General features: G+C 41.6%; 1 protein-coding gene across 1 annotated transcript in view; it reads right to left on the reverse strand.

Moving 5' to 3' along the window:
* LOC146063496 (bifunctional protein GlmU-like) overlaps positions 1–25,078 on the reverse strand; it is a 48,184-nt gene extending 23,106 nt beyond the window's left edge. The window contains exons 1-2 of the mRNA XM_083175920.1: positions 24,999–25,078; positions 22,257–22,316 (exon numbers count right to left, since the gene is read on the reverse strand). Of these exons, the coding sequence (XP_083032046.1) occupies positions 22,257–22,316; positions 24,999–25,001 (63 nt within the window). The 5' untranslated portion in view covers positions 25,002–25,078. The remainder of the gene's footprint in view (positions 1–22,256; positions 22,317–24,998) is intronic.
* Positions 25,079–27,801: the final 2,723 nt, after the last annotated feature.

Genomic DNA, 27,801 nt, shown 5'->3' on the forward strand with positions numbered 1-27,801 from the left:
TGCATTAACATGGGATTATAAGGGAAAATTTGCGTTTCATCACAAAATGAAGGCTGTGCATACAAATTTGCATCCAAAATAAGAAAAGAAATGAAAAAAGAGATAGCAACTGACAATTTGTATACGTAAAAGTGCTCAACCAGTGATACTGAGATTGGCAGCTATATTTTAGACAGATGCAGACAATTCAGCAATCTCCACAGAAGTACAATGTAGTTAAAGAACATTTTGTGAAGCAAATTAGAGGGATAAATTTTAATGCGGAACATGAATAGAGATTTAGAAGAGACAGATTTGCATAAGCAATTGCCTAGATTTTAGCCTAATAGGATTGTTCATGTGCAGATCATGAGTGAACATTTGCTTACAACAAACTGGCCGGTTGGTAGAATGTAGTAGCATATATGATTCAGGGATCTCTTTACCTATCCCTAATAAAAATCAATGGAGCAACAGCAAAGAAATATAAAATATTACTTTCAAAGTTGAGGTAAAATACTTTGCTTCCAGGGAAGACTAAATTATTATGTAGAACAATTGGTACCATTTTTTTGATATCTTTAATCCAACTGAATTATTTTTTACTAGCTTTGCGCCAGATTTATGGCCAATCCCCAAAAATGCTTAATATTTTGCTAAAAAAAAAAAAAAAAAAGTTCCTTTCAAAAAATGATTTTTTAATGGTGTTTTCTTCTTGTATGACAGATTTATGTCAACCAAACTATAGAGATATTATTATTATTTATTTCAGCAACATCTTCTCACTGAAAATATTTAAGTTGGTAGAAACAAAACTTCTATAAACATGTGACCTCTAAAGAGACGCACAAAACAACACAAAAAAAAATCCTGTCTATAAAAATATAATAAAGCTTTCCTTCTGACAAAAAATAAATAAAACAATAAAAATCTAATAGAGTCCATATGCATTAACATTGAGATAAAGTGTATAAATCAAAATAACTACAAGTTAATATCACAAAAATCCACAAATTCCAAATAAGGTCTGGAAAACATAATTAGACATTTTGCTAGCCTATGTTACTGTATATCCAAGGGTGTTTTAGTGGATGTAAGAAATGCATATAAGCAGGGGCATATTGGTAACAGGGAAGGCTCCTGGTGAGTTGAGGCATATGTGGGGCCACCTGAGGCCAGGAGGGGGTAGAGAGAAACAGACTGGTACTGTAGGTGTGTTAGGGGGTAGAAGGTGTCAGGCTGTGGGTGTGTATGGGGGCAACTTTGAAAAAAAAATTCAGAACCATTTTAAACTCTCAATCCACCCATGCATATAAGGAATTAAGGGATTAAGAAATGTCTTCTGTGGAGGAGATGGTTGAGGACTAGCCATTAAAGTAAAGTGAAGGCGGACAACCAAAAGGAAAAGAAATAGCCACCAAAATATTTTCTGTAGGACTAGAATTTCCACTTATTACTGAGCGGCACAAACAACTCATGGAATGGATTTGTTTAAAAATTGTTCTCTCTTAGAAACACTGTAAACCATAATAAGCTTATGTTATTATTATCAGGAGGGAGCTCAGGATTGTGACAGTTGGTGTTCTAACATTCAATTCCACTAAAATATTTTTATTTTATATATTTGTGTATTCTACAAATACTACGGGCGAGATTTACTAAAGGGAAAATGCCGTAAAACCCCCGTTTTACGGCATTTTCCTATGTATCAATAAACGTCCGCAGCGTTTTCGCTAGGCAGGGTATCGCCACCTCTGGGTGGCGATACCCTATAGAAGCCTATGGGCTTCTTTCGCCGCCCGCCGTACGCGCGCCCACCCCCTCCCGTCCTCCTGTGATGATGATCATCTCCTCCCCCTGGTGTGACAGCCGGCAGGACATCCGGCTTCAGGGGGGAGGAGGAGACACAGGGGGACGCTGGCAGCCGCCGGAAGGTGACGGAGACCCCCGCAGCCAACATCACAGGTATCGCGGGGGTCTCCGTCACCGCAACCCGATGCTGGCCGCATATGTTAGTACATATGCGGCAGCATCGCGGCGGCTGCCGTGCGAAGGGCGGCGATGTATGTTAATACATCCCGCCCAAAGAGAGCTACAGCCATGTTTATCATTGCCACAGTTTGTCCACATGCGCTTGTTTGGCACGCAAAATCACACCTGCGGTGTGGAATTGCCATGCTGCGACATTGCCGCTCAATGCATTTTTATGAGCCTAGGGAGCTAAATAGATGCATGTGCGTGGAGGCATGATCACACCAATAACCACGGAAGTCACATGTGTAGATTGGTGCAGCAATGATGAGTATGGATACATCTGTTTACATAAAAAGCATGCAGAGAAAGAGAGCTATACTTGGGAAGATGCAGAGAAAGAGAGATAGGTATACAGAGGAAGATGTAGGGAAAAAGAGCTATACAGCAGCAGATGCAGATAAAGAGAGCTATACAGCAGCAGATGCAGAGAAATATAGCTATACAGAGGAAGATGCAGAGAAATAGAGCTATACAGAAAATGATGCAGCGAAAGAGAGCCATACAGCAGCAGATGCAGAGAAAGAGAGCTATACAGCAGCAGATGCAGAGAAAGAGAGCTAAACAGTGGCATATGCAGAGAAAGAGAGCTATACTTTGGAAGATCCAGAGAAAGAGAGCTAGGTATACAGAGTAAGATGCAGGGGAAGAGAGTTATACAGAGGAAGATGTATAGAAAGAAAGCTATACAGCAGCAAATGCAGAGAAATATAGCCATACAGAGGAAGATTCAGAGAAATATAGCGATACAGAGGAAAAGAGCAATATACAGAGGAAGATACAGAGGAAGAGAGCTATACATAGGAAGATACAGAGGAAAAGAGCTATATACAGAGGAAGATACAGAGGAAGAGAGCTACAAAGAGGAAGATGCAGAGAAATAGAGCTATACAGAGGAAGATACAGAGGAAGAGAGCTATACAGAGTAAGATGCAGAGAAATAGAGCTATACAGAGGATGATGCAGAGAAAGAGAGCTATACAGCAGCAGATGCAGAGAAAGAGAGCTATACAGCAGCAGATGCAGAGAAAGAGAGCTAAACAGTGGCATATGCAGAGAAAGAGAGCTATACTTTCGAAGATTCAGAGAAAGAGAGCTAGGTATACAGAGGAAGATGCAGGGGAAGAGAGTTATGCAGAGGAAGATGTATAGAAAGAAAGCTATACAGCAGCAGATGCAGAGAAATATAGCTATACAGAGGAAGATTCAGAGAAATATAGCGATACAGAGGAAAAGAGCAATATACAGAGGAAGATACAGAGGAAGAGAGCTATATACAGAGGAAGATACAGAGGAAGAGAGCTACACAGAGGAAGATGCAGAGAAATAGAGCTATACAGAGGAAGATACAGAGGAAGAGAGCTATACAGAGGAAGATGCTGAGAAATAGAGCTATACAGAGGACGATGCAGAGAAAGAGAGCTATACAGCAGCAGATGCAGAGAACGAGAGCTATACAGCGGAAGATGCAGAGAAAGAGAGCTATACATAGGAAGTAACAGAGGAAAAGAGCTATCCATAGGAAGATGTGAGAATGAGAGCTATAAAGAAAGCTACACAGAGGGCAAGATGTACTAAGACTTGAAAAGTGATAAAATGGAGAGTGATAATCCACCAACCAATCAGCTCCTAACTGTCATTTTTCAAACACAGCCTGTGACCTGGTAGTTAACAGCTGATTGGCTGGTGGTTTATCACTCTATTTGATCACTTTTCAAGCTTAGTAAATCTGTCCCAGAGAGAGAAAACTCTATACAGAAAGTAATGAAATATACACAGTGAAAGAGAGCTACACATAGAAAGATACACAGATACACAAAAAAAGAGCTATAAGTTATACATAGAAAGAGCTACAGTATAAAAATAAAGTAATCAAAAATAAGCAGAGCGTGAGAGATATACATAGAAAGATACACAAATAGAGCTATCTATAGAGGGATACACAGAGAAAGAAGACTACACTGTACATACTGTAGATAGATACACATGGAAAGAGGGACACAGAGAAAGAGAGCTATACATGGAAAGAAAGAAACACAAAGAGAGCTATACATAGAAAGATACATGGAAAAAGAAAGCTATGCATAGAGAGATACACAGAAGGTAAGCTATCCATAGAAATATAAACAGAGAAAGAGAGCTTTACTGCACAAAGAAATATATACGCAGAGAAAAAGAGCTATACATGTATGCAGCCCATTATTCTTAATAGGAGCTACAAGCACGTAATGTCTACCCAAAGCAAAGTAAACGATTATCTATAAAAAAGTTTAACATAATAATTGTCACATAGTGAACTAGTAAATATTAATAATTGCTCATTGACTCTTGTGTACAAATTCTTCTGTTGGGATGGAGAAGAGACTTATTTAATGAAAAGCAGAGCCATCTGTCATTATTTCCTTACAAGAAGCAAAACTTCCCTTTTCTTTCTCCCTTTTTTATGTTTTACACAAATCAGACTCCCTTATTAAGATTACAACACATTTTCTTCTACCAGTGATTAAAATTAACAATCTTTAAGACCTTCCCGTTTCCTTGACAACCGATTAGTGTGTGACTCCTTGCCTTGGTAACTGCAATGAGGCCTTTTAAATATTCCACAGAGTACTTATTATCTATTTGCTTGCTCTCACCTCAATCTCACCTTTCCGTTAAACGCAGAATGCAACTCAATCCACTACAAGTAAAGACCAGTCTGAGAGTCTGATTAAAATTATCCCTGTCTGCCCTGACCTCTTTTCTCTGCAGGTGAGAGTGTCCCCATTCACAAGGTAAATGAAGCAGAAATGATAGAGTGTTTGTTTTCCTTTACTTTCCTTCAGCCTGCCAGTAAATTTACAGCCACGAATATGAAGTGTTAATTTAATGTTCCCACTGAGCATCTCATTGTCAACAAAGGCTTCAAACCTTAAGAGAGGAAAAAGGTTAGTTCATGCAGAAAATGACCCTTATGTTTTGATTGTCTTCTGGCATAGACAAGCAGCCAGCAGAAAGCAGAGGGCTTTGACTTCCAGCTTTAATGCATTTGATAGTGCCTAATGGAAGCCTTATACCTCATTGCCAAAAAAACAGGAATCACCTGTAATGCTCGCTTATTTATCTTTGCCGTAATCTGGACAAAAACAAACAACGGACAGGGGTCCCTGTTTTTCACTCCTGTGACTTATTCGACAGGAATCAAAACTTAAACCTTCTATTATCCCAAACTTAAACAGAAGCGTCCAGTGCCCGCAAGATTACTGGAGAGAATTAATGACAGACTGAACCATGAAATTGCTTTTTTTTTTTCACCTGGCGCTAACATCAGAGGTTCTTGTAGATTGGCTCAGATTCTTACGCCCAACAATAAGTTATGTGGGGGTCGCTGTATACGCACAGAACACTTTGCATTTTACTCGTGTTTGGCTGGGAGATAATTATGTTTTTATTTTATTTAATAATTAAAAGTACTAGGTTGTGTCACACTTTAAATGTAGATTTTTTTTAGTTGTATTTACTTCTGCCATATGAGATCATACTCAAATGTTATTTCTTTTAAATAGTTTTGTTAAATAAATTAAAAAAATAAGTTTCTTCCCAACTTCCCAGCATTCTGGTTCGTTTAAGTACTGTACCATTATCACTGTGCTCAGTTTCGCCTGATGCAATATTGTGGCCTTCAACACAATTAGTATTTTTAAAAGGAAACAAATGTATATTGGCTTATAACCAGTGGCGGCTCTTACCTCGACAGAGGAGACTGGCCCCAGCCTATTTGGGGCTGCATGGGAGCAGACCCATATAATTGTATTATCGGTCCCGGGCCCGGTGCATGCGCAGTATCGTCCAACGTTACCGTGCATGCGCAGAACCCATTTTTAGATGCTGCCCTGCAGCTGTGCATTGAGAGGCATCCCGGAGGGAGGGAACACCTCCCAATGGGAATGCCTTGAGTGATTGGCAGCTCTGACTTCCAAAAGGAAGTCACTGCCAGTCACAGTAAAGCCAGTGCAGTCTTACAGAAGGTGGATTTTACCTGGGGGGCTGCAGCCCTGTAGGCCATAGGTAAAAACCGCCACTGGTTATAACTGATAGATAGGACAGGCAGATGCACTACGGCCCCAAATGAGTATAAAGATGTAAACAGTATAGCCCTTCAGGTTCTGGATAGATTTATAATATTCTCCATCCAGTTCTCCTCTTAGAATTTCACTTGAATGATTTCCACAGAACACATGTAAAAAAATATAGGGCACATACAGTAGGGACAATTCAGGATCGCTCGTAGGGATCCGAATTCCCTCCGAGTCCCGATGATCGGGGTTTGTGCATGGGCATTTTTGTGCTTGTGCAAACCCCCGGCACCGAATGGCTTCGGCAAGTTACACACTCAATGGGTGGAAACGAGGCTGGACCATGGGAACGTGCAGAGTTTTATGGGCATTCCCCTGGGAACATGGGCAGGCCAATGCCCCCTCTTCGGCGGACACAGACTGACTTTTATTTCCGAAGGGGAGAGAAATCATTTGATGGTCGTCAACCATTGAATGATTTCTCTGCCCTTTGGCCGTGTGCGAGTCGATGTGCTCAAGTACATCCCCTTGCATAGTATCGAGGAGATTCACCAGCAGGGGCGGACGTTTCAGGGCTTGATAATCAGCGAACAACAGCTGCTTAGCAAGCCTTGCTGAATCAGTCCCATAGTGTAATCCGCCTCACACAAAATTGTATTCTTTCCTTATAGACTATTTTATGACAAAGATCAAAGCGAGTGAGAGGTTTACTGGATAGCAGGTGACAGCAGTGCTGTTCCTCCAACATGTTGAAGTTGACCCCTGACCTGGTTCTAAGGAGGATCATTTACAAATTCTGGAGCCTCTCTGTAAATAGACACCTGATTGGCCTCCTGTTTTGAGCTGTCATTGGAAGTGGGAACAATATGACTGTATAAAATAGGAAAAACACATGGGAACAGGGCACTGTTCAAGAGAGCTTACAATCTAGGTCAGGGATGGGGAACCTTCGACCCTCTAGCTGTTGTGGAACTAGACATCCCAGCATGCCTTATTATGTGGCCATGCCACAATTGTTGCAGGGCATGCTGGGATGTGTAGTTCATCAGCTGGAGGGCCAAATGTTCCCGATCCCTGATCTTGGTTATTGCTATCTTGATTATTCTCACGGTCATACTCTGATTTGAAGGCAACCGGTCAGCACTGTGAAGACATCTGCATATACACAACACTTGTAGAGTGATGGTTATACCAGACAAGGATAAAGGGCAAAATAGTGGCACAGTAGTCAGTGCAGTACTATTGCATTTAGTTTAATGTTTTACTATTTTCTTGGAGATTGTTTTGTCATAAGATTGCCTATAAGGAAAGAATACATTTTTGTGTGTGACAGATTACAGTATAGGGTCTATTTACTAATTTATCTTTGATAGAGATAAAGTGGATGGAGATTAAGCACCATAAAACCAGCATCCAACTGTAATTTTTCAAACATAGGGGCAGATGTATTATAGCGGCGCTTATCGCGCTGCTATAATACTTCCTGCTTCACCTCATTAGCGAGGCGAAGCAGGAAGGAACAGCGACAAATTGTATTAACATCTTGTCTGCCGAAGTGGGGGTGCGCTAACTCCCCCCTCCGGCGATGTCCACTCCTGTCCCCCGGCCGGCTCGATTGGGCTCACGCGAAATCCCCAGCGCAGCCTAAAGCTAACAGCAGGGACAGTGCTGTCCCTGCTGTTTAGATAGGGCTTTGTCAGCCTGCTGCTGGCGAAGCCAAAACCGGCATCGGGCAGAACAGTCAGCGATGCTGACCGTTCATACATTCGGCCTGCTATCATTTACCGCATCCCGGCTCCTTCATACATGGGGAAGAAGCGGTATCAGTGCACATAACGTGCGCTGATACTCCTTCTCCCCCATAACGAACGTTCATATATCTGCCCCATAGCCTGTAACATGTTAGTCAAGAGCTTATTAGCTCAGACTTTTTCTCCATCCACTTTGTCTCTGTCCAGGGCTTAGTACACAGGCCCTTATGTTTCCTATTATTGTACTCAATATTTTCTAAGGAAATCATTTAAGTGGGATTCTATGTGGAGCATCAGGGTGAGCATATTAACCCTTTGAGTGTCAAGTTTGCTGAAATTGGTGTGAAAATTGAGAAGCAAACATTTTTATTCTTCCCTCCTGTTCTCACAGCACTCTTCTTGCATTTCAATTACAGCTCTCTTACTCACCTACAATCTATACCTGCATCTATTCTCATTCACTTCCCTATATCTCAGCTGTATTGTGTACTGAGAATTGTGCTTTAATTGTGTTATGTCTAGTTCTGTGTACCTTGTACTGTTCTAATGTGCTCTATATGTACGGCGCAGCGTACCACTTGCGGCGCCTTATAAATAAAAATATAATACTGTAATATAGGAAATATAATCTTTTTTTACACATTTTTTTATTTTACTTTATATAACAAATGTGGGCAATGCTGGCATTTTTAGCCGATATTTTGCACATCTTCCACAGAGATGTTGTCACTCAAAGGGTTTAAAAGCTATCCCGAACTATTGTTTGGATTTTTCTACTCATTTGGGGCTATAGTGCATCTGTCTTGTCTATCAGAATTGGGTTTTATACATGATTAGGGTGTAACCTTGACCAACCGGTTGCTGCTATACAATGTGTAGTCCTTTTCCATAATATTATCATATATTGGTGTTTTCCCAGTGATGGACTGACAAAGGCATAGCTTCTACAGGAGATTGTGTTCCTAGAGAAGAAGAAGCACACCTAGGTGTCTCTCTATTACTGAAATTCGGTGACTCTGGTACCAGATTAGTAATCGGCCATTACCTATTTTGTATACTATGATATCGGAGATCTGCAAAAACCCCAAGGCTGGATTGTTGGCAACAAGGACAACTGTCCTGAGCCTCATTACTGAAGGTGCTATGTCCAGGCCCAGAGTGGGCAATCTGCTGCTGAACATGGTGGCTTGTTCCTGTGTCTCCACATGTTGGGCCCCTTCAGTCTATTGCAGGCTGCACTCCCAGGGGTAAATTTACTAAGATGGGAGTTCTATTTCAGATGGGATATTGCTATGGCCAACCAATCAGAATCTACTTATTTATTTAGCACCTTCTGGAAGATAATACTGCACATAGAATCTGATTGGATGCCCATAGCAACACCCCTCCCCCCCCCCCCCCCCCAGTGTTGCTATTAGTCAATCCCATAAGTAAGAATTTCACAAAATAAAGGGTGAAAGCTGGTAGGGCGTTCATTTTATGCAAATTAAGTTACAGTAAAATATGTGTTCATTTGAAAAAAATATATAGTTTAATTGCAATTTTTGAGTAATAAAGAAGAATAATGATAATAATAAGGGAGGTGTATATTTGGCTGGATGATATCTAGTAAATGTGATTGGTACTTGTGGAGTATCACGGCTCCCATCGTATGGCATCGTATGCCATATGTAGTGGCATACGATGGCATACGATGCGATACGATTTTTACCGATTTTTGAGCCTTTTAGCTCAAAAATCGTATGTGATCGCATCGGATGCCATACGATGGCATCCGATGCGATGCGATGGCACCCGATTTTGCACTGAAATGCATCAGAATGCATTGAAATGTGTATTAAACTAGTGAAATGCCCCCAAATGCCATTTTTCATAGTGCACCACCCCCACTATCAACAGCAACCCGAAGCGTGGCGAGTGCAGCGAGCCCGCGAGGGGCGGCGGTACGTGTCCTACGACCTTTTCATACCCCCACTATCCACGTCGGCGTGGAGTTGAGAATAGAATAGTGTGGCGAGCGCAGCGAGCCACTGAGCCCGAAGCGTGGCGAGCGCAGCGAGCCCCGCGTGGGGACGCGGATACCTGTGAAGCCCACGAGGGGACGCGTATAGCTGTGAAGGTATCCGCGTCCCCTCGCAGGGCTCGCTGCGCTCGCCACGCTTCGGGCTCGGTGGCTTGCTGCGCTCGCCACACTATTCTATTCTCAACTCCACGCCGACGTGGATAGTGGGGGTATGAAAAGGTCGTAGGACGTGTACCGCCGCCCCTCGCGGGCTCGCTGCGCTCGCCACGCTTCGGGTTTACGTTGATAGTGGGGGTGGTGCACTATGAAAAATGGCATTTGGGGGTATTTCACAAGTTTAATACACATTTCAATGCATTCTGATGCATTTCAGTGCAAAATCGGGTGCGATCGCATCGCATCGCATGCGATTTGATCGCATGCGATGCGATTTTTAGCATACAATCAGCATACAACGAAGGTCGTGGGAGCCATGATACTCCACAAGTACCATGTGATCTTTTTTAAATAAAATTATTTATTTAAAAGTAATTGTTTGAGGCGAAAGAATTTGTTACTTTCAATAAGTACATGGACATTTCACACTATACCAGTGAACGCTGAAATTAGTTACAGTTAATTTGAACAATGCGTTTTATCGTTACCTTTACTTTTTATGATCACACTCGAGGGATATCGGCCTTCGTAGGTTAGATTTTATGGTCTTGAAAAATTGCTGCCCAATAAAAACTAATGACATAAATGCTTTATCTTGTGAACACGCACTGAAACAATTTAAAGTTTACGCCCTGTGTCTTAAAATGTATGTGTTTTGTTATATAAAGCAAGAGAAATAACATAAATGACTGAGATAAGATAATACAAGTTTAAGTACTATATAACAGGAATCTTTACGTGATGTAACCGGTGACTTTATCACCTGACTCCTGAACCCTTATTATTATTATTATTATTATTATTATCATGCTTTATATGGTGCCAACAGGGGTCTGCAGCATCTTACAGAGAACATAGAGACAGTAGGAACACGGCAAGTGAAAAAATAACTTACAGAACAAAACATTGCACAACATGGGCAATTCCCTCGCAGTGCTATAGCACTGGCAGTGGCGTAACTATAAATTTTGCTCCCCCCTGCCAAAAAGTTTGTGCCCCCCGGCACCTCTCCAGAGTGTTTCCGTAGCGTGTGATGTGATAAAATCACACGCATAACGGAGAAGCTGAAGCAGGATAGAGGAAGAGAAACCATCAGACACTGCTGATTCCCTTGGCTCCGATGCATCCCAGGCCGCCCCAGCACGCCCATCTGCCCGCCCATCCTGTACACAGTAGCCAATAGCCGGCTCTATGTACAGTCAATTGAATCAGTGGGGGGATTTGTTGTCTCTACCATGGCCATACCCGCGCTGCGGCTGACTCGCCTCCGGTGCTCAGCCAGTGGACAGTGGCAGGCAGCAGCATGTCAATATGTCCAGCCACTGAGCATTGGGGGCCTGATTCAGCTTTGTTAACAAGCAAATGCAAATGGGGCTGATGTAACATGTTCAGATATATTTAGATTTGGGAGGGTTATATTTGTTTCTGTGCAGGGTAAATACTGGCTGCTTTATTTTTACACTGCAATTTAGTTTTCAGTTTCTACACACCCCACCTAAATCTAACTCTCTCAGCACATCTGCCCCACCTGCAGTGCGGCATGGTTTTGTCCACTTGTGTGCTTTTTTGCTCTGCTAACAAACCTGGATCAGACCCTGATTTTGATTCTTCACTATCTGCCTGAAATGTGTATGTTCTTACTGTGTTTGCATGGCTTTTGTTTAAACTACAGTATTGTCTCCAAGGCTGCCAATAGGGGGGTGCTGTGGGTACAGCTGTCTTGGCCTCGGCCTCTGAAAGGGCCCGGGCAGCTCATTTTGCCCACTGCAACCCCCCTGACTGCCTCCACTGCGCTCAGTGCGCTGAACAAAGTAGGTCCTGAAGTGCAGGCTTATTCAAACCAGGACACCAGCGACCAATTAAAATGCTGCACCAACTTTTGAGCCAATCAGAACGGCTGCCGGTATGCGAGCTCTGATTGGCTCACCAGCCGGTGCTGCATTTTAATTGGCCGCCAGCATCCTGAGTTGAAGAAGCCTGCACTCCGGGACCTCCGGGCTATAGCAGAGAGGAGATTGGTCAAGTGAGGAGAGGGGGGGGGGGCATAACTGGTTATGTCACGGTGCTCAGGGAGGGGCCCCTGACAGAGGGGGGGGGGGCAGGGTACAGTATACCCTGCTTCCCCACTTTTATCTGGCGATGTGTATGTTGCATTACACAATTACCTATTTACTATGGATTGGTCTTTATTCATTTACATTATATTGCTTTGTGCATAGCAAAAATACCATGGTATATCATTATATCACAGTTGAACTATGCTGCCACACTGTAAGTGCTAGATTACAATAATTCAGTATCTTAAAAACATTCATTTTTTGCACTTTATCACAATTTATACATTAGGAATAATTATTAAGAAGAGTATTCTTGATTATGCACATTATGGGTGACATCAATGTTAAAAGTCTACATAATAGTATGTTACAGCTTGGAGGTCACTAATAGGATAAATATGCAGCACTAAGTTATATCGTAATGTTGAATTTACCATTCATTAAACCATTGAAATTGCCATTTTTATCTGAAAGCATTCTCATACTTTCTAAGTATATTTCCTTAAGCATATAATTTACCCTACAATTTACATGATAAATGTATAACCTTTATAAACTAAATAAAAATGATCGTTTAAACCCTTCGCCGGATGGAGGAACGGGGCTGTTCCTCCAGATATTCTGCAGAGGATGAGACTCAATCATTGACTGGTGACCAACTGTTAACTCTGGCAGCCACCAGGCCAGATTGAGAAATAGCGTTGGCATGAACATGTGCACTAACGTCACTTTTCTACAGAAAAAGAGAATATAATGAAAATGCTTAAAGCTCATAGGACAGACTTTAAGTCCCACCATCTACCCAAACCCAGCATCCATAAGGTATAGTAATTATAGGACTATAATGGTAAGGAAATAATTAGTTCGGCATATGTACAGAACCCCGGCCATGTGTAGGGTGTAGACAGACTTGTTGCTACTGAGTGAATCTAACTCTGCTAAAGAGGTTGTACTTAAGGAAAAATGTCTACACTTCATTTGATTAATTACAAAGAAATACAATTTTTCAATCTCTCCTCCCAAGATGAGATGAGCCTGTTATAGGAACATTGGAATGCCTGGCCCCAATGTAACATCTGTTCTGGTGCTAAAAAAATGTTATGATGAAATGTACAGCTGACATTGACAATTCTATTGGAGAAAGCTCTATATAAATTAAAGTTAAATTAAATTATTATCATTATTATTATTATTATTATCATCAGTGTTTATGTTATTCTAATTAATATTAATAATAATAAAAAATGATTGCATTATTATTATTCATTCTTTCTACTACATGCTTAACTAAAGCCACTTGTCCCTCCTTTCTATCCGCTAGACTCCTTACTTGAAATCACAATTTACAGTCCTTTAGGGTTCCATGCACCTACGCTGTATCGGGGCAATCCACCACTCCCCTGATAATCTTCCTGGGGATATTAAGCATGCTGAAAAATCCTGATTCCAAATCCCAGCGGGGTTTGCGGAATCTGGACTTTTTTGACATGCATAATGTCCCCCAAACGGTGGTGCCAGTGGTTCGGGGGATTGAACCTGCAAATGTATGGGCTCATTTTGTCCTTTTCTGCTTAGAAGGTTTGATAGTGTTTTCTCCCTCTATGCCTGTAACAGAAATTCCCTTATGGGCATTTGTTATATCATCCCAACACCAGATCATCTATTAGTCAACCTAAGCTCCAGCCTAGAACCCAGTGGACATACTGTAGAGCTACATTTGCGGAAGACAGAATGGGCAAGTGACCCAAACTAAGCCATCCAGACCCTGTGCCACCCAGCCAACTAAATTCTCAAGGAAAAGGGATAAAAACGAGTAAGTGGGGCCATAATTCTTATGAGTGGCTGTATGTCTGATAACTGGATTCCATCAACTCAGAATACATGGAAAAAATAAGTCCTTTTACATTGATATAAATGCCCTGCGACTCCTACAAACAAAGAATGATCCCATACATGTGCTTTCTCCACACTGTGATTCTGAATCTGTCCAAATGTGTGTGTTGCTAAATTGGACGTAGATCCTGTCTCTCTATGCTACATTTAGAACAGAGTGGGAGATTTACTAAGCCAGATTTAGTAGCAAACCAGCTCTTAACTGTTATGTTACCTGCTGTGTTTGAAAATGACAGTTAGGAGCTGATTGGATGTTACTTTCTCTCTCTGCTTTATTTCTTTCCAATGCTTAGTACATCTGCCTTAAAATACCATACTGGTCAGTTGACTCTGTATGTGTTTGTTTGTGTGTGTGTGTGTGTGTGTATGTCAGTCTTTGCCTGTTAACTTACATTGTAAGCTCTGCAGGGCCTATAGACTTAGAGGTCTCTGCACAGCACCGTGGTATATGTTGCTATTATATAAATGAAGGATAATTATGATAATAATGATTATATTTCCTTCTATTGTCAATTGTGAGCAGTGTTGCTTTAGAAGGTCAGGTATTGTGTAACGGAACCATTATTGTTCACAACAGTTTCCCTCTGATAATAATTGGAGGTTCCATCGATACACATATTGTCCCAGAGGAAGGTCTTAGACAAATGCTTTCCCCAGGCGTGCTTGATTGACATGACACATTCTTAATACACATGGTGCTTTGTCAGGCAATGTGGAAATCATATCTCTACCTTTCCCTCTAATTGCTGCAATTCCACCCAACTGTCTGCGTGTCAATAATGAACTCACTCACAGCAATATTCTGCATAATTAGGTCATTAATTATCTAATAAGGCTTCCCAGAAAGCTGTGCTGGGGATATAGAGTTCTTCATCTCCAGGTCAGAGGTCGTTAGAGCACAAAAGTGATTATCGCTTAAAAGCCAGGATGTGGCCTGTGACCAGTGGGTTTTATGGAGCTATCACAGGGGATTATTACTGAATTATCTGAATACGCAGAGGTAGAACAAGGGATAGGCAGCAGAGGCAGCTGCATAGGGCAAAGTTCCAAGCTGAGTATGGAGCTTCCCTGCTGCACATATCATTCATGTCAGCTCCGCACTTGACATTGACAGACAGCGTCAGCACTATATTTCACATATGGAATTAGACCAATTTACCTTAAACCTTACCTCACAGCATATCATTTATGTTGTATAATGGAATGACTTAGCTGTTGTGCCTGTAAATAAAAGTGATGCTGTTTTCTATATAGATAGATAGATGGATAGTGAATCTCCCTCCGGGGAATCCTGCATGGGCTTTGGGCCCTGATCATTTCAGAATTGAGCATGGAACCTATTGTACATTAAAAATCAATCTATAGATATAAGTGATGTACTGTTCATTAAACGTGACAGTTTCTGTGTGTTAATGCATGTCATTATATAAAGCTTTCAGTCATGTCGTCTCTCACTGCAAGTTGAACAAAAATATATTTTTATATTTTGTGTTATATTGAATATTATTGTGTAATATATGTAATACAATATGCCTTTGAGAAAACATACAGCCCTTTCTGCCCCCGTTATAAAATGGTTCCCAAGGTACTGTATATATCACAGTGGGTAAGGGTGCCCCCACACATTCTACTCCACCCCCTCCCCCATACACAATTTAAATTTGAAATAATCCCAATGGTGGCTTCAGACGCCTGATCTATGTGTTTTGTCATTTTTAGCTTATTGTTTGTTTGATGCCTGTGGATGTCCCTTTTTCCTTGTCCCCATTGTGTTTTTGCTTTCTTTTCCCCCTTGTTGTCCCAATTCTATTACTGTACCCCCTTAACTTACTCTTGCATATAATCAATAAAACAGATGTAATTAATGGGGTACGAGGTACAAGGGTAAAAAGATGGCGATACCCTATAGAAGCCTATGGGCTTCTCTCCGGAGTGCTGTGTGAGGGATCCGTCACATATCCCTTCCAGCATTCCCCGCGGCCGGCGCCATCACTCTGTGTATGCACAGAGGGACTCCTGGGTCTCCCATGATGGTGCCACATCGCAAAGGACAGCCCTTATCGAATGCCAGCGAAGTTTGGCCGCAGATGTTAAAGCATCCCGCCCCCAGTCTCTCATAACTTTAATTTATGGATAAACTATAAATATGGAAAATACTTAATAAAATGTAATATACCACAAAGTCAGTTAAACCGTTTTAACTTTAATTAAGATTTGGTTCATATTGTTTTGTTGTTGCTGCTTTATTTATTTATCTATTTAATTATTCATTTGTTGTTGCTCTTGCAGAATCATTTCTACATTTTTCTATGTTTATAATATAGTATTTCTTTGTTCTACCAAAGGATAAAAGTCTAGCAGTTCAAAAAGACTTACTTGACTTGCATAATGTAGGAGTTCCATCATGCATCTGCTGGTTATATAACCGGGGCATCTGCATGTGTTAAAGAACCAAACCCACTTCCCCCCAGCACCAGTTGAGAGGGCACGAAGGGGGAAGCAGTTCAGCAGCAACCAATGAGAGGGCTTCATTAGGCTGCTGCAAGGAATGGAACTTAAGTAAATACCTGACTGTAGACATAAAAAGAACATTTTTCACAGTGCTGCATAATTAAAGTTGAAAATGTCAGTTCTATGGTAAATTGCAGTGATAGCAGTAACATCAGTGGGATCCTCTGTGAATATAATTACGTCACTGATAGCATTTTATTCCAAGACATCCTACTGGGGAGGAGGGGGGGTGGGGTGTATGCATATTTGACAAGATCTATTGTGCCTTACATTTCCTGGGGTTTTTTCTATATGGAAATTTGTATTTGAAGAATCAATTTATGTTGGTAAAGCACACTGGACCTACAGCTTGTAATAATTGCTCTGCTCTGTGCTGTAAGTAAAATTCACAGATGTAGAGAAATCAGGATAACAGCAAAAATCTGTTAATGATCAAAAGTGTTTCAACTGGAGGTTCAGTGACTCAGTCCACAAGTATACCAACACTATACAAAAACTGATTATTCAGCTATTCACAGGAACAGAACTATTGATTCAAACTAACAAAGAAAGCTGTAGAAATCTCAGTGGCTGGGAAAATTGATTTTCCTTCTTCCATTTTTTTGCCTTGAAGTTCCTTTAGGCATTTAATCTTTCCTCAGTGCAACTTTTCCAATTTTTTTCCCATGAATGCAAAAATAATTATAAGTTTGTACAATAAAAAGAAAAAGAATAATTTTGTTGCTCATAGTGTCTATAATTGAACTCCAGGTAGCAAGGCATGGAATTTAAATGTAAAACATGTGAGAAGATTGTGCTTCTGAAGAAGAGATTGATAAAGGGTGTATATGGCATTCCTACACGTTGAAGGTACTGATATCAGGGAGACCAGGAGGGGACAGCCCCTGCCGAGAATTTAATAATATTGCTTCTCTTGAAGACCGTACATACTACTCCATTAAAATGTGCAGTTAATATAGATTGTCATAGGATACATAGGGGGGATACACAGCTGTATGCAAGTCCATTCTGTGGAGAGATTAACACTGCTCATGTGTCCGTGTCAAGCATACACAATTATGAAGTACTGTGAGCAACTCAGAGTCATATACCTCTCAGAAGCAGGGCACTTGTGGCTGAATGTGTGGCAATGGGCGTTCAGAGGAATTGTCGTGGGCATTTGGATCGAACTGGACACTATTTAGGGGCGGCTCAATGAGTGGGCTAACAGGGCCGTCACCCAGTGCAGCGTAGCATGGAAGGGAGAAGCCCTGCACCCCCTGTTCTGGGAACAGGCAGGTGGGCTCTCCCTCAGACTGTAGGCTCAGCTTATGCATGGCACACACAGGGCAGACTGATGTACAATCATCAGCCCTCATAGTGCTCCTTGCTGCTCTTGTATGCATATATAGGGAAGCATGGGGGAGGGTACAAATAGGGGCATATATAACCAATGGGAGGAGTGGACGTGTCACCAGTTATGGATCGACAGTCACTGGGTTGGATGGAAACACTTATTGTACACAGAGGGATCAAAGTAAACAGGAATATGCCACAGAGGTGGGGGGATAATAGCTGGGTCTATTGACATTATCAAGATACATCTATCAACAGGGAGGACTGTTACAGATAATTGTATACAAATTAAAAAAGCTTAAGGATTGGGGAGGAATGATGATAAAAAAGATCCTCTAGACCAGGGGTGTCAAACTCAAATTCATCGGGGGCCGCATCAGCAGTTTGGTCACCCTCAAAGGGCCGGTTGTATCTGTAGGACTATGTGTCCACTCTTTATTATCATAATAGTGTCCTTCATACAAGTATGTCCCAAATAATACCACTGTAACTCAGCAGTAGAATTTCCCTCCTGCTATTGCTGTGAACTGCAGTGCATTAGGGCACACGCTGCCTGCACTCAGTCTTAGGGCATATGTCCTGCTTATTATCATGGGACACAGCAATTAATGATGGGCTGCAATGTGCCAGTGCACACACCCATAGGCAGAGAGTTTGACACTTACCCGCTCTGATGCGTCCACTCCAGTCTGAGCTGCTCCACCACCAAGGACACAGCTGCGCTCTCACACAGGCGCATTTCCCCCTCCCTCCTGTGAGTAGCGCTTCTCGCACTATCTATCCAGGAGTGGGGGGCCAGCCTGCTCCCGGTCACTGTGCAGTGCACACTCAGCAGTAAGTGACCTGGAGCGCACAGCAGCAGTAGCACCATTCACCACGACGGACCTGCTCTTTCCTCTCTCTGGCTCCTATACAGCAGGTGGGAGCGGAGGAGGGGTTGACAACCGGCGGCACTGCGCTAGAGGGCAGACGTTCTCTGGCTTGTAGGCTGCCGCGCATGTGCTGAAGAGGCGGCTTTCTTGTTTAAAAAATAAAATCGAGAATAAAAGGTGAAGGCTGGCGGCGGCTGCGCGGGCCACATGAAGAGGTCTGGCGGGCCGGATTTGGCCCGCGGGCCTTGTGTTTGACACCCCTGCTCTAGACATACCCACAGGGGGGCATTAGACACATCCTGGGGGAATTTGATCAAATCATATTTGCCAGTTACATACTTATGAATAGAAGGACACAGTCAGTGCCAATAGAGCCACTTACCCCATGTTGCAGTGCATGCAGTCAGGGCTGGGAGCAGTCAGGAGGCAGACCGGTGTCAGTACTCCTTTTAGAGAAAGGTGTGTGATTTTGCCGTGGCCTACATCCTTAATTACTTTTCTTTAACTGTAGAGTGAGAAGTTTTGGTGATCGCCCTCTCCTAGACTTTTTGTTGTTGTAGGCCAGTAAAAAAATGACTGCTAGTTATATGACTGGCTGTCCACAAATGTGTCTTTCTCATGAGGATGTATGGGGCATCTCTATCGTTATTGATGGCCAAAATGTTTTGCGCCTAACGTATATTTTGCTTCTGAAACTTATCAATTTAGATCAATATTCATTTATTAAAATGGACCTTTAGTAAATGTGCCCCTTAGGAGCAGATTTACTGAAGGGCAGATTGTTAAAACCACTGCCTTAATGCTGCTTTTCAGGTGGTTGAAACCGCTGGAATTAATAAAGGCGAAACTGAAAAAATAACTGGAACCACCCCGCCTGCCACATTTGCCTGTGCCATCGGATAAACCGCCATCCCAACTGTCAATACACAATACAACAGAAGTAGATGAGATTTGCAATGTTCTGCTTGAGCAATGAGGTAATCAGGAGATAAGGACTCCCAATACAGGTTAAATGACAGCATTCATTAGCTTGCGAGTAGGGCCTTCCTACCTTTTTTGACTGTCTGTAACTACCCAGTGACCACTGTTTCCAATTGTAAAGCGCAACGGAATTTGTTGCTCTATATAAGAAATTGTTGATATATAATAATGTTCATTATGTATTGGGGAACATAAAATAATTTGTACTTTATGGGGGCAATATTATTGTAGTAGTATAATTGGATGCAAAACATTATTATTTATGATTGTAATATGATGTATTAAATATATTAATTGACTATGATGCAAAAGATAGTAAAAAAAATTACTGCAATTACAAAATATCTAAAAGTGCCCAAAAAAATTATAGTGAAATGCTGCAAAAGATGCTGATATCTGACATGCCACATTCTCTGTTCTTTTTGCATAGACCCCTTAGTCTTTACATGAAACTGGAACTTTAAATAGACCCCTATTAATAGACCCCTAAATAACAAGTAGCAGAGAAGCCGAGAAGCTTATCAGTGCCGCTTCTTCCACTGGGCGGCAGACAACAAAACATGGCGGAGGGTCAGGCCAGGAGCAGGAGGGAAGAACAGCAGCAGTAGTTTGTGCTGTGACTGTTCTACAGGGATAGCAAATTTTTCAACAGAAATGGATGAGTATGACTATGGTATCAGTGGCACCTGCTCGGCGCACTGACATTCTGCTGCCTGCCGCTGCCCACTGACTGAGCACCAGAGGCGAGTCAGCCGAAGCGCGGGTGGGGCCATGGCAGAGATGACAAATCCCTCCACTGATTCAATTGACTGTACACAGAGCCAGCTATTGGCTACTGTGTACAGGATGGGTGGGCGGATGGGCGTGCTAGGGCGGCCATGGACGCATCGGAGCCAAGGGAAGCAGCAGTGTCTGCTGGTCTCTCTTCCCCTCTCCTGCTTCAGCTTCTCCCCTATGCATATGACGTCATCATCACACGCTGGGGAAACACGCTGGAAAGGAGCCGGGGGGCACATACTTTTTGGCAGGGGGGAGCAAAATTTATAGTTACACCACTGTATGGTATTCAGAAAGTAATAACCTGTACATTAGGCTCTATTAAAGCATGAGTGACTGTGCAAGGGCGGCTGCAATTGGTTGCAGAAATTGGACAGCCTGCACTGAAAAGAAGAAGACATTTAAATGCTCTAAATAAAATCTGTAGGAATGGGCTACATTAGGGTACCAGCACCGTTCATTTTAAGGACTAGGCTGATCTCATCAAACATAATATTTATTCTAGAATATAAGCCAAACATTTTGTCATTTTATATATAATATGAGCACTTTTAGTTAAATACAGAGCAAGGGGAAAGATTTGAAGGTAGCTTTTAGTTTTCACTTATATGTATACAAAAAGCAGACACAAACTCTAGTAATATGTATATGCAAGAGGATAATTATGCGTGGGTGAATGTTCTTTCCTGACAAGACCTTCCTGTATACACTAATGCTATGTACACACGGTGCGATGTTGCTTGTGATTCAATCTTGATTCGAATGGGATCAAACAGGATTGAATCGAACGGAAGGCAAAAAACACATTTGATTTGGACTATATAGTACAGATCTGTACCACTGTATATAGTCTTTCCCTGTTCAATTTACACTAAATGGGAGTGTGCATCAGGATTGAATTGTCATCAAATGAAGCTGAAAACCATTCGATTTCGATTCAATTTTGACTATATTGTCAAAATCGAACACAAATTCTCACCGCTTGTACACAGTTTTACTCCAACATTGCCTGTACTCCAACTACTGATGCAGAGTGGGACTTTGACAATCCTGAACAAAAGTCCCTGAGGATCTAGTGCTAAAGGCCAATAAACGCATCAGAAGGCAGAGAAATATCTATTATACAGATTTCATTTACAGGATTACATAATATATTCATATCATGCATACAGTATATGATAGTTATATGAGAGCACAGCAATAATAGGGACACAGAGGACTGCAAAGTATATTAGGGATAAAATGTATAAACACTGAACGATAATATTAGCGCATAAACCAAGACTAAAGCTCTAACTACATGCCCGCGTGGCAGATGACTGCTAGTAAAAAGCTTAATGCAATGGACAGAATACTGTACATGAAGGCTATCTATGTGGATGTCCAGGAAGCTGGGTGCCGGACGAGGTCCCGACAGTCGGGATCCCGACAGTCATTTACCCGACGTCGGGATCCCGACTGTCAAAACCCCCATAGAGGGAGAATAGAATAGGTGGCGCGCGTAGCGAGCCACCGTGCACGCAGCATGGCGAGCGCAGCAAGCCCGCAAGGGGCTTTGTTGCACTCACCATGCTGTCTGAGTTCGGGCAGTTGGGATCCCTACGTTGGACTAATGACTGTCGGGATCCCGACTGTCAGAACCCTATACCACACCCCAGGAAGCTCTGGGCCGCTGTAAAGAATGTAAAGTGTAGAAAATTACCTGAACAGCTCTGATAAATTAATTTAAAAAAATATAAAGAAACAGTAACACATTATACGGGTGAAACAGATGCTAAGACCTGCAACCCAGGCTATTTGCATTCATTAAACATAATTTAAAATGAGTGACGTACCTGTATATAGGCCGAAGCGCCTGATGCCAGCAGCAACAACCCTAGGTACTGCACTGGGTACTGCCACAAAAATACAATGTTATTCAGCCTTACTGCTGTCAGATGTCAAATATTTCAACAGTCTCTAGAAATCTAATAAAAATTTCTCTATTCATTTTGCACATTTTCATTTTTTTTTTTACTTCTCTTTATATAGTTATTGTTAAGAATTTGATTTAGTTCACTTGAATAAATTATACTTTATCACAATACAGAACAACTAGGAATTGTCATTGGCATTTATACATAAACAGTCCGTACAATGTTGAAATGCAAAAGAATTAAAAATGTGGAAAATAGGGTCATACATTTTAGGTCTGATTTCAAACCGATGGTTTACCCAACACTCCGATGTTTCCAGATCTGCATTACACAGGATCTGTACTACAGTTGTGCCAATGTTGTACTGTGAGAATGTTTGCTGTGCCCCTCAAGCCACAGCGTAATTGTCATGCTGTGGCCATTTGAGGACAGGGAAGTGGTGGCGATGGGGATCGTTTTACAAAATGTCATCCCTTTTGTGGTGCTGGGAGAGGGGTGTGGTATAATTGGTTGACAGTAGAAAGGTAGACAGTGTCCAGGATAGCCCCAAAAGGTCCATATGCACAAGGTCGGCCCCAAAAGGTCCATATGCACAAGGTCGGCCCCAAAAGGTTAACAGACAAAGGTCGACATAAAGAAAATGTCAAGATGTAATTGGTCAAAACATGTAAAGGGCGACTTGAGTTTTTTTTACTTTTTTGGTGTCAATTTGTAGATTTGAGCATATGGACTCCAAATTAGTTTACCGCTTCATTTGCCATGCTTCGGGGATGCAACTTTTGGGAAAAAAAGTTTTATACTTTTCTCCCTGTGATAGGCGCTAATCAAACTGTAGTATTCTCACTTGACTTCCTAGTATCTCAATTAAATATTGTGACAAAAAGATTTTATATTTATTGAGCAGCAGACTAAATGGTGCAATTGTGATCTCACACCTAATCAGGTGTTGGGTGCACCTGAGTTTACCCCACCTGTCCAACCAAAATGCTCGGGGATGTACTGGTTCCAATTCGAGTACACATGGATGGTAACCTATGATAAGGTTCTACAAACAAAAACCTATGTTTCGCCCACTGCATGTCGATCATTTCACCTCTTGGCCATGTCAAGCAAATGCATGTTGACCATATGGTGTCTACCTATCCACTGTCATCCTATCACCTGGATGCCATACAAATAGCGTCCACCTTTGAATCAGGTATATTGGACCAGATGTACTAATCCTGGAAAGTGATAAAGTGGAGGGTGATAAACAACCCGCCAATCAGCTTCTAACTGCAATGTTACAGGCTGGGTTTGAAAAATGACAGTTAAGAGCTGGTTGGTTTGTGGTTTATCACTCTCCATTCTATCACTTTCCCATGCTTAGCATATCTTGCCCATGGGGGCAAATGCATGTGATAAGGGAGAAGAAGTGAGCCAGTGAAGAAGTTGCCTATGGAAACCATCAGCTGCTCTGTATAATTTTATATTATGCAGATTATAGGCCAGATTCTCTAAACTTCAAAAGTGATAAAATGGAGAGTGATAAACAGCCAGCCAATCAGCTCCTGTCTGACATTTTTCAAACACAGTCTGTGACATGGCAGGTAGGAGCTGATTGGCTGGCTGTTTATCACTCTCCATTTTATCACTTTTGAAGCTTAGAGAATCTGACCCTATAACTGTTACTTCAGTGCTGATTGGTTGCCGTGGGCAACTTTTCCACTGACTCACTTCTCCCTTATCAGTGCTTCATACATCTGCCCTATTGTGTCTTATATTTAGCTGTAAGGTATATATTATAAAATGTATGTTAGAAACAGTAAAATGTGAAGGATGGGTACATTTCAGCATAGACAGGAATGATGGATTAATTCATGTATTGCACCATTACCCTGCAATTAACCAAGCTTTTCACTTTGGCCAGAAGCATTTAAGCAGTTGGTCACTTCTGAGCTGACTATCTTGCAGGATCTCATATACATTTGTAAATGCAGCCCAACCACAGAGGAAGAGCATTCAAAACTGGTGACTCAATTACTGAACTGTGAACATGATGTTGTGAAGTTACTAAATTTAAGGAACATTTAAAGTTATTATTAGTGGTTACAAAACTTCCATCAATTCCAATAAAATTGCAAACACTCATTTTATTCCAGTATTTAATGGAATAGCTCAATGATCAAGTTCTTGTACAATATATATATATATATATATATATATATATATATATATATATAACCAGTTTTTTTTATCTTACTGATAACTGTGTAAAACAGGGGAAAGACTGGAAATTACAGGAGCCATTCAGCCCAATTTATCAGCAAGCCCAAGCCATACAGAAGCCAGAGAGCACCATAAAATATTGCAAATAATCCAAAAGTTAATTGCCAATAAATAATACATTTGTATGCTTGATTTAATACTTGTCAGTAAGAGAGAGAGGAATACATAGGATGATTAGTAAGGGAAAGAATGCTACTGTAAAATGCATTTTACACATGGCAACAAAATGAATGATCAATACATGCATGATGTTGCTCTAGTTCATCAATGTATGTATTATATTTATAAAGCATTACCAAAGCATTGAGCATGTTAGATCTCATGGAATAGGCTTATCCCAATGAAGGTTTAGAATGAATTCCTCTTAGAGCAGACAGACAACAGTAAACTCACCATGACTAAATAGCAGAACCAGTGTTTGCTTTCGGGTGACACACACTTGTGGCTGAGCTGTTGTTGTGTTAAAAGACTATTAGTCGTGGTCTAAAGGTCATATGTGACGCAACATCTATTGGTCACACACCAATTTACACTGAAAGATTCCAAGTGCCATCTGCTGGATTAACAGGGATTGGTATAGTGGATAAACACGCAGGGTTAAAAACAACCATTCCTTATTGTCTGCACTCAGTCATCTGCAAGAGTGACATATATTATATATATATATAGGCTCATTTCCCCTACTTTCTAATAGGACAATAATTACTAATAAATAATTTAGTAATAAACCTCTTTATGGGTCAGTTCATACTTTTATTTTATTTTTTTTCAGTTTAGTTCTAGCACAGATCATGGTACGATGCTCTGTACTGCGTTCTAGTGCATTCAGTGAAGTGAACAGAATATGCATGTTTTCAGAGATAAGGATCAACAGAGAGATCCAATGAGTTATCATAGCATCCTGCTATGGATGGGCCGCGGATGCTGCAGGATTCATTTCTGTCCGTGGTCACCTAAAGCTACAGTCAGTACGATGAGATATCAGTAGATATTTTGATAACTTTCCATACTGTCAGACTGGGGCATGAAGGGCCCAATGGGGAAATGCAGAGGTAGGGGCCCATAGATAGGGGTGTAGCCAGCACTCTAGTGCAGGCATGTCCAAATTATGTCCCTCCAGCTGTTGTAAACTACAAGTCCCATCATACCTTGCCACAGTTTTGCTATTAGGGAAAGCTAAAACTATGGCAAGGCATGCTGGGATGTGTAGTTTCACAACAGCTGGAGCACACAGTTTGGACATGCCTGGTCTAGGGGATGTGGCTAGCTACCAAAGAGAGTCAATGATTTGGGCCCTTATATAAATATATATAAATATATAACTATACAGTAAATACTGCAAGTAATGCATTTCTTTGTATATATGAAAATGTACTAGATTAATAACAGAAATGAACTGTAGAGAATACACCATTGTCCTGCGCAGTATAAGGTAACATACATAATTCATGTGCACAGTCTGGAACCTGATCTCTAGGAAAGGGTGGGCCTCTAAGCAGTGGGGCCCACTGGGGATTTCCCTGTACCTCTGTGGGCAGGGCCGGTGCAAGGCACCGGAGCGCCCCAGGCGAGTCGGGGTGGGGGCGCCCCGGTGCCGGGGGAGGGGGGGTACCTGTCCTGCGTCGCTGTGTATTTAAAGCTGGCGGCGGCGGCAGAGAGGGGTCCCTGCAGTCAACGAGCACTATCCGCCGGGCTATGCGGAAGCGCTTCTGTTGTGAAAACACTGGCCGCACGGCGCAGCGTGCGGACAGTGATTTCACAACAGAAGCGCTTCCGCATAGCCCGGCGGATATCGCTCGTTATTTATTGACTGCAGGGACCCCTCGCTGCCTCCGCCGCCAGCTTTAAATACACAGCGCCGCAGGACAGGTACCCCCGCGGCACGGGGGGCAAAATGCCGCCCTCCAGTGGCCGGCGCCCTAGGCAAATGCCTAGATTTGCCTAGTGGTGGCGCCGGCCCTGTCTGTGGGCCAGTTCAACCATGTCCATACTTCATCATATTGATATACTAGTAAATAAGAGATAGCAAGCTACAGGATATCAATTCTAATTGAAGAGTTGTGACATTATTATTCACTATTTAATAATCCACCTGTACTTTAGAATAAATCCATAATAATCCAAGTAATTGTTGCAATATCACCTTTTAAAGATGTATTTGCAGCATCCTAGATTATAAGATTTTACAAGCTGGTTCCCATCTAATGTCTGCCCCTCTCTGCCTATTCTGCTTGTACCTATTGTGTTTATGCTGCTATTTTGTTTAAGTGAGATTTATTCTGCTACTTATACTGTACTTGTTTTGTGCTTCTCGTCATTGTACCTGTACAACTCGTACTTGTTTTTTATCACGTCTTGTTATAATGCTTAAATCATACTAATGTATTTGTAGGCTGACTTTCCTTTACTGCCGTGTTTGTGGAGTCTTACAAATGAATGATGGTGATGTTTCCTGCTTTGTTCTCTTTTTATGTTGTGTACATTTGATTATTTATATAATTTCTCACATATTCAGGCCATATGCATGTTAATGTATAGCACAAAAGTGATATGGCGCCTTACAATAATCAGTTTAAACCATAAGTTTCAGGTAAGACTGTCCACAAGTTCAAATATACTGAAAAAAGACGTTCATCCAAACAATGTATTTGATTGATTTCTTCCAATATTGGCATAAATTTCATTATTTGATGAAAATTCAGTATATTTGAAGTTGTGGACATTCTTACCTGAAACTTATGTTTTAAACTGATTATTGTAAGGCCCCATATCACTATTGTTCTATACAATTTTGTGTTAAATCCCGAGGTCCCGGGGAATTTAGTGGTTAGGCTGTCATTCTTATATTTTCCATTGTTTTACTTATCTATACCAAACGTAGCACGTAGTAGATTATTGGAATATAATCATATGCATGTTAATGTATAGGAGGTATTGATTTACTATACGGCAGTGGTTCCCAAACTGTGTGCCTAGGCTCCCTCCTGGGGTGCCTCAGGAGACTTGCAGGGGTGCCTTGGGTTGGTGGACCAGGATCAATTCGTATTAGTTATGTGCAGTGTAACAGGCAAAAGCAGTGCTGGTGGCTGCTAATCATAACATATGTGGACAAACAGGAGCAGATTCTGCCCCTCACCACATAACTGTGACATATAAACACAATGTACTTATTTTTATATTTTTTCCTGAATTTCTC

This window comes from Crinia signifera, chromosome 3 (assembly GCF_055691185.1).
Source record: "Crinia signifera chromosome 3, ASM5569118v1, whole genome shotgun sequence".
NCBI classification, from domain to species: domain Eukaryota; kingdom Metazoa; phylum Chordata; class Amphibia; order Anura; family Myobatrachidae; genus Crinia; species Crinia signifera.